We start from the raw sequence: 8,742 nt of genomic DNA on the forward strand, positions 1-8,742 counted from the left end.
CTTAATGAACTGAAACTCGAGTGACCCAATGAGTCGGACAATTTGAACTGAATATGGCACAATTGATCGAACTTAACCTAATCTGATGAAATTAAATGGGAAAAATTTACCTTAGTCCAAATATGACCAAACAAGATCGGCCAGGGAACGATGTGTTCTCCAGTTTTGGTTCAGTTCAACCTAGTCCTAGAGATGGAAAAATATGTAGCTCAATTTTCATCAACCGAGAAAAAGGAAGCAATGGTTCTGGTTCGGGGGTTACAAAAATGTAGGACTTCAAAAAACCAAACTAGAAATAGAATTGAATAATTACTATTCATAATCTCTAACAACATACAAATGATTTTCTAATAGATGGATATAACCAAGGTGAATTACCAGCTTTTTCCTTCATTTTCTTCCCCCCCCCCCCTTCGATCTCTTTTCAACGCTACCCTCAATCTCCTTGTTTATCGGGTGCCGTCCGGGGGAAGAAAACGTGATCAGGATGATGGGGATTCAAATCCCAAATTTATTGAAATTCACATCTTAAGAGTGCTCACATGAATCAAATGAGGTAAGACCCTGATTTTATCCCCCCATCTCCTTTGAGAAGTCGTTGTTCATTCCGATGCTCAAGTTTGAACCAAACAAAAATGAAGCAGCATGTCTGACCAAAATTCCCTATCTATTCGGAAAGCAAGCTAAAATATCTCAATACTCAAGTTAGGCCAAATGAAGATGGTCTTGAATCATGACATCTATTATAGATGCAATCTACCGTACATGCAAGAATTGAATTACGACAGAGGCACCAATATTCTTTGTATGGGATACACAACCATGGCATTGTTGAAGGCAGTGTAGCTCCCAAAGAAGATGCAACTCTGGAAAGATGAGGGGGCAGAGGGTACACAAATTTAAATCTAGAATACAAAGTGAAAGCACGAACGAAAAGAACAGCAATGAAAATCAACTTACTTGTTACCACTAAGAAGTCCAAACACCGACATCGCAATATACGATCGAGAAACTCCTGAAAAAGCTTTTCTGTAATGGGGTAAGACCATTTGCCCTGTAAGGTTTTTCCACAATGGTTAGCTTACTGGCATTCCAATGAAACCCCAAGCAAACAAGGAACTAAAACATAAAAACATACTTAACATCAATGAGAATAAGAAGAATATTAAGTGTGTCATATTCGGTTGCCAGATTAAAATTACAGAAAGAGAAATCAAAAGATATAGTTTATTGTATCATGTGAATTTTTTTTTTACATTTCCATAAAAGCCTTGAGAATCCTGGATGCAGAAATAAGCCCTTCTTAGGCGTTAGATCATCTATTCTTTTAAGTAAATGGTGTATGCTAAGAATTTGTTAAGAATTGTCCATTCTGATCTAGATTATCCAAAGAAACTCGAGAGTTCAAAGAACTGATCCAGGACTCACCTATGCTCAAATAATTGCTGTGGAGAATTGAAATCAAAACGCTAGATACCGTTCTATCTATATCCTCTTTTTGTGGTGCCTCATCAACCGGAAAACTGTTTCTATCGATATAAGCACTCCAGGGGGAATGACTGCTATTACTGTGACAGGCTATGATTTCAAACCATATCCCCAATGGAAATCTTCTAGGTTTTATCAACCGAAGGGCAATTTTAATAAAAGGAGTAGCATGGATGACAGATATGATGACTTCAATGAACATACAGCTAAGGCTGATGGCTGTGTTCAAAATGCTGAAGAAAATATAGAAAACTGATGTGGTTGGCAATAGAAGCAAAAGAGGTGTAAATAGAAGAGATCCAACAACATGCTGCTTCACGGTATAGTCAAAGCTATCTAATCTTTGACGAAGAGGATTCCACTTCCGTCCCCTGCAAATAACACATTAACTCTTAGAACACCTTGAAACAACTAAATAAATTTATTGATAGTTAATCAAAAATGACATCTTTGCATGCCTTTCAAATTAGAACAGCTAAAACTGTTGGGCAATAACAGATACATGACAAAATAATGACATTGATATTATACCAGTATATAACAAATAAAAATCACTAACGTTTAAAAGCACTGGATCCCTTCTCCAAGAAGCCAGTAATTTACATTGAAACAGAATTCTAGACAAAATGAAATAGGGAAACACGGATTGAGATGGAATGTCATGAGCTCGTGATTTGATATGGTATGTTCTCCCAGAACAAGAAAAAGATATCCTCTCACGAACACTTTTTCCCCATCTCTGAAATAGGATCCATGAATCCCATTTATATTTCAGTAGTACCCGATGTGGAGATAAATTTTTGTTGGACCTCGAATGATCTACAAATATGTTCTATCTACTCATTAAGTTTTTGCTGCACCATTGTGCACAAAAAATGGGCTTCAGAAGCTCCCAAAATCATTCAGATTTAATACTACTATGGAATGAATCAAATAAACCTCCTATCACATTCTACTGCATGGTAGCAATACCCCGGTATGATATAGATGTTACTACTATATTTTTACTATAACAACATGTTCAATTGATTTTAGTTTACAATAACAAAAAACCGGATTAGAGGAGCCAATCAAATCCAAAATAGGGAATGCAGAAGTGGTACCTGAAAATACGCCACAAGGCTGCTAGCGCATGTAACTGCTGTGAATAGAGGATCGAGATTAACCAATGAAGTGTTGAGACATGCAGTGTTACAATCACAATCATGTCTATGACCAAAGCAGCAGGTATTGTCACCCCCATAAGAATAGCTAATATACCAAGTCCTTTGATGAAATAAATGAAAAAAGAACCCATAAAAATCCAAAGAGTAGACCAAATTTGAATTGTATTCAGAGAAATCATGCCAAGAACTTCAGCCAATTCTATGTTCAACTTGAAACCAGCTGGGACACCCATCAGCCACACAGAACCTGACCTCAACAACTCATTTGTTAAATCACTGGAAAAATTTGAAACCTGTGAACAGACTGGTTCTGCGTGAAATAAGAGTGCCAAACCAATCAAATCTCCCAAAAAGATATCCACGACCAAACTTGACCACAAGGAATGCTTATGTAATGCAACCTTTTCTGCACATTCCACACTTGTTTGAGACCTAATAAAGAACATTATATTATATATCAGGATAAAGGATAATGAGGGGAGGCATAACAGGCTTTGTTCTAAAACTTTATATAGAAAAACATGCCTCGGCTCAATATGAACTGAGAAAAATATCACTAAAAAGAATTCACTTCTACAGAATTTTCACCTGAGGTCATTGTCCTTCAGAAAGATAGGCCAATATAAGATCTGACAACAATGAATTCGGAAATTTATCCATGTATTGCTAAATGCCTTTGTTGATGCAGAGTATATCCATGATTGTGATTCAAAATTCAAAATGCTATGGAAAAATTGAAGAAAAATATAAAAAATTGTAGATAACGATGCCAATGACGTGGCCAATATATGCCACAAGAAGGTACAAAACCTGCAAAGCCACATAATGACAAATGAGAAAGTGAAGAGATATACATGGCAAAAGCAAGAGGTAAATCTAGTTAGAATGAGATTACATCAAAATAATGGGAGTATTTGCAGAGGATTGCTTGCAGCTATCATGCCTCTCAAAAATTTTATGTGCTGCAGCGGCACTGTTGATTGCCAAAACAACTGTATCCTGCTTTCAAAATTTTTTAAATTACCACACATACACACATATATATACAAATAAAATCTGTCCTAACTCCACCATGAGGTTCTCATGAACTATTCTTACCATGTCATTTAAAGGCTGCTTTTGTTGAAGCTCATCAACCCACTGTGGCTTCTTAAGAGAAGCTTTCCCATGCTCAGAAGAATTCCAGTATCGTAATGAGAAATGGTGAGCACCATACATTGGAATCTCATATAAAATAACCTAAACTTGTTCAGGAAAAAAAGCAATGGATTAATCACTAATGACAAATACAACTCAAATGATAAACCCAAAAGTAGAAGCAATCTGAATTTCATACATGGACATCACACTGATACATAATTTCCCTCTTCCAATGAATATGATGCAATTTAGGAACCCAATGAATTCCCTTGGCTTGAAGATGAAGAGAATCATATGCCAGCTCAATCCAGTAACTACTTTCTCTAGATGTCTGTCTAGACTGGCCTAATACCCCATCAAATTTAAGGCATCCACAGCTCCGTTGCCCACAGCATTTGCTAACTCCGTCTACACCATGAGCACCGAAGCTTCTCATATCATCCTCTTCTACTCCATTTTGACCATGTCCGAGACAGGATCTATACTGACCCAACAAAGAAAATTTTGATTTATCTTGAAGAGAAACATGCATATTTCCATTGATAGAATGGAGGATCTCCTGCTTGCAAAAAAAAGAAAACCGACATTTTCAATTAAACTCCTGAATTAAAACCATGTCCAAACGCCAAACAAGCTCAGCAAGATAAATGTTCCTTAAGAATCACTTTTTTTTCTTTAATTTCAAAATACCCCATATCCTAAGCATTATAACTCATGCATAAACTTCTTAAAATTAAATATAATGGAAAAATAAGTACATTACCTGAAGCATTACAAACTCTAACTTAAAAAACACACCAACTAATTTCATTTCTTCAATTGCTAAGTACCCTTTTGCCCTAAGCGATTATAGATCATAAAATCTTTACAAACTGAAACCAGGATTAGTGGTTTGCCTGAAGCATTACAAACTAAGCAAGAAATAACTTAAAAAACATAACAGCTAAATCAATTTCTTCAAGTCCTAAGTTCCCTTATCCCCTAAGCAATTATAATTCATAAAACATTCACAAAATGGAATCAGAAATTACAGCATTACCTGGAGACCAGATTGCAGATTCGAAGAAGACTTGTGATTGGAAGCGAAAGCGACGACAATGTCAAGAGAATCCGAAGAACAAGTCACGAACCAACCAAACAGGAATCTACAGCAAGATAGTTGGGCTGAAGATAGATGCTTCGGCCACCAAATCCGACACTTTCTTCTCATTTTTCAATCCGCTCTTCTTCCCCACATTATTTTTCGCCTGAGAGTTCCCTCAAATTGCAATAGTTTAAAGATTAAACCGTTGATACCGTCCATTTTCAGTTCGTTTCCTTCATTTTTTTTCCCTTCCCCTGCTTGAAACCCTATTTCTTTTTTTCCTAAATATGTATTTTAAAAAAATTAATTACTTCAAAAATACAAGTTTATGCTTATGGCGAAATATTATATAGTATTTTAACAAAATATACAAATTATACAATTAAAGTGACAAAAATAATAGTTAATTTTATTATATCAATCTTAGGATAACAAAATATTGTTATATTATTTAGTTCATCCAATAATTCAAAATAATTCCAGAGTTATTTATGAACAAATATTATCTTACAATTATCACAAATTAATAAAAAAAAATAGATTTTTATGCTTCAAACTAATTCACATCGACCATAAGTTTTATGCTTTCTAATCAGGGGCGCATGTACATGACTTCTTAGGAGAATCATTGCATGCACATTATTATGATAAAAATATTAAATTTAATTTAGTTTATTCATGGAAATAGAAAAAAATAAAGAAATTTGCATGGCCAAAATGTTTTAAAAATAGAGTAATAAAATTTTGGATACATAATTTTTAATTTCTAGATCCGTCATTGTTTGTTTATATCATACATTAACAAGTTCTAAACATCAAGTAACACGTGATAACATGGTGCATGACGTTATTTTAACTAGAAATCAAATTTTTGCATGCAAATTTCTTTTAAACATTTTCGTCATGTTTTCAAACTAAAATTTACTCAAAAATCATATGGGTAAAGTACACAAATGGTACCCATATCATAAGGTATTGTTTTATTAAGTCCATTGACTATTAAAAGTTACAAATAGTCATTAAACTATAGGGTGTTGGTTTATTAAGTTCCTCAATAATTAAAAGTTACAAAATGGTTATCAAACTATTCATTATGTTCCAAACTCATCATTTTTTCGTTAAAAATGATGATTTTCTAAGTTGTAAGTTAACATGATGAGTGGGATATGATAGCCGTTTGAGATTCTATAATAAGATTTTATCATATCATAGTCATCAAGTCTGACACCTCAAATTTTGGATCAATAGTTCGGGTCAACCTGAGATCTATAAATTGAGCCGAATAGACCTCTTAAAATAGTTTAGACCAAATTAAGTTGGATTGGGCTTAAGTTGGGCCCAAGAGTTAGACATATGTGATGTTTTTATTTGGAAATAAAGGAAGATGGGCCAAAAGTGCAATTTACCCATTGTTTGAATTAAAGGATGGAACCCCTTTATTTTAAGTGATTTCATGTGAACCTCTTCCCTTATACTTAACAAACACTCTTCCCTTATCTTCATCTTTATTTATTCTTCTTCAAGTTTAAGGCAAAAAGGTGGAAACTTTAAGGATTTTAAGTTTAGTTTGACAAAACCAAGGTAAGAATACTAATTTTTACCCTTCAAGCTTCCACTTAAACCCTTAATCTTAAGTTTTGGTTATAGTTTCAAAAAAATGATTTTAGAGAGTTTTAAGAGTATCAGGTGATTCTAGCCATTTTTTGGTGGATTTGAGTTATAGGGAGTGTATTTATTTTATATCAAACACCTAGTTGAATTAGTAATTTTTTTCTGTCTTGTTAAGTGAAAAGGTAGAAGAGGGTTTCAAAGTGAGAGGGAAAGAAAATGTGACTCATAGTTGAGTTGGGGGAGGCTTTAGCAGCAAAATCAAGATAATACATTTACAACTCCTTCATACGAATTATGGGTCACTAGAAATGCATTCTAGCTTAAGAGTTGAGATTTAAGCATGTTAAGTAAATTTTCATGGTAGATTTTATGCAATGATGTTTTAGCATGCTTCAAAGCCTTATTTATGACCCCCTTTTTTCACATAAGACTTAAATAGTAATTGGGAACATCAAGATATCAATTTAGGGGAGTTTCATGCCTAATTAGGGTATTTTCATGCATTCTAAGAGTTTATGAGGGCAGTATCGATACTCCTTCAAGGGGTATCGATACTGAGGTCCCAATTTTGATATTAAGGGTTATGGTATCAAAATCATTTTTTAATAGAATGTAAAATTGGTATCGGTAATCTAGGGAGTATCGATACCAAGGACCGAGTATCAATACCCCATAGGAGTATCGATACTTCCCCTTTTCTTTCAAGAGAATTTTGCACTGGGGTATCGATACTTTGAGAGGAGTATCGATACTTTGATAGGAGTATCGATACTTAAGGGACAATATCAATACTATAAGGCCAGTATTGATACCAGAGCTTAGGTTTGAGTGAATTTTTCAAGAGGTTTCAAGAGGGATTGAGGTTTCCCAAAGGCTCTAAGTACTCATAAAATAAGATTTCAAGTGATAACAATAATATTTCTTAAGTACATTAGAAACGAGATCACTTAGGGTGACATAAAACTTGCCTTGTTTTAATACTCAGGAAAACAATCAGGACACCCGGGTTACTTTAGTAAATGATACTAGTATCGATGAATATAATCAATTCGGATATCCTTAGGTAGTGTGTGAGGCACTTTAAACTGACTAACTAGGGTCGAGGTCTGACACTCGCAATGGGTCGATTAGTCGAGGGTGTTGTGTCCGATGTAGAGTTTCGGGTCTCATCCTCAGTAGACTAGAGGGGTGCGTGAGCTCTGAGATAAAGAACCCTCAGTCGCACCATTATGTCTACCATAGAGTGGATAGTGAGTATACGAGTATACTCATTGATGCATTAGACTTGATAGCTTGATCATTTACTGATTTACTTTTAGTATGGTTTGGATGTTAGTATGGCACTGGCTAGTTAGCTCAGCGTTTGGAATTTGTTTCCTTACGTAGATTAGTAGGTGGGTCATTCGAGGAGTCTTTTGAGCAACCGAGTTCCAGACAAGTGCAAAGAATATAACGTCTCGAGTTAATTCTATAGAGGGTATGTATATTTATAGACCATGTTGTATATTCAAGCTGTAACTTTATTTAAAAAGTTGGTATGTATATTTTGATATATATATATAGAGAGAGAGAGAGAGAGGGAGAGAGAAAGAAAGCTCTCCAATGTAAAACCTCATTTATATTTTATGGATGAATTTCCTTATTAAAATAGTTTTCAAATGTTCATTTTTAATTCAAAATTTAAGAAAAAATTTGGGTTAGTCACTCCGATGGTTACGTGTAGCATTCTACTCGGTTGACTGTGTGTCATATTGATTTAGGGTGTTACTGCAGGTTAACTTTTAATAGTCGATGGATTCAACAAAGCAACACTCTATTGCCAAAGGATCATTTTGTAGCTTTTAATAGTCAAAGGACTTAATAAAGCAATACACTATAATCGGGGGACCATTTGTGTATTTTACCCAAATCATTTTTCCATGCTAGTTATGGCAACACATCTTAATGATTAAAGTACATAGCATACAATGCAATGTCTCAATACCTCAAATTAATATATATATATATATATATATATATCAAGATACATTTACACTTCATACATACATTCAATCATGCATTCAATCATGCACTTGTCATGACATAAAGGATAGACCTAGGCGGGGTGGTGGAGACGATCGCCACCTAAAAATTTAAAATTATCATATATTTTAAATTTTTTTCTATATATTTTCTATTGAAAATATGTTTTCGCCCCCTAAAATTTTATAAGTTCAAGTTCGTCCCCCTAACATAAGATTCTGCATCCGTCCC

The 8,742-nt window shown here is 34.4% G+C and overlaps 1 protein-coding gene across 1 annotated transcript; it reads right to left on the reverse strand.

The window, feature by feature from the left end:
- Positions 1-280: 280 nt before the first annotated feature.
- LOC120206726 lies at positions 281-5,175 on the reverse strand. The gene is made up of 9 exons (XM_039206308.1): positions 4,834-5,175; positions 3,991-4,353; positions 3,753-3,893; positions 3,550-3,653; positions 3,243-3,464; positions 2,592-3,086; positions 1,429-1,859; positions 961-1,054; positions 281-866 (listed from the first exon to the last, which is right to left on the reverse strand). The coding sequence occupies exons 1-9, from the start codon at positions 5,002-5,004 to the stop codon at positions 701-703; spliced, it is 2,187 nt and encodes a 728-aa protein (XP_039062239.1). The 5' UTR covers positions 5,005-5,175; the 3' UTR covers positions 281-700.
- Positions 5,176-8,742: the final 3,567 nt, after the last annotated feature.

Source organism: Hibiscus syriacus, unplaced genomic scaffold (assembly GCF_006381635.1).
Source record: "Hibiscus syriacus cultivar Baekdansim isolate YM2019G1 unplaced genomic scaffold, ASM638163v2 tig00013960_pilon, whole genome shotgun sequence".
Taxonomy (NCBI): domain Eukaryota; kingdom Viridiplantae; phylum Streptophyta; class Magnoliopsida; order Malvales; family Malvaceae; genus Hibiscus; species Hibiscus syriacus.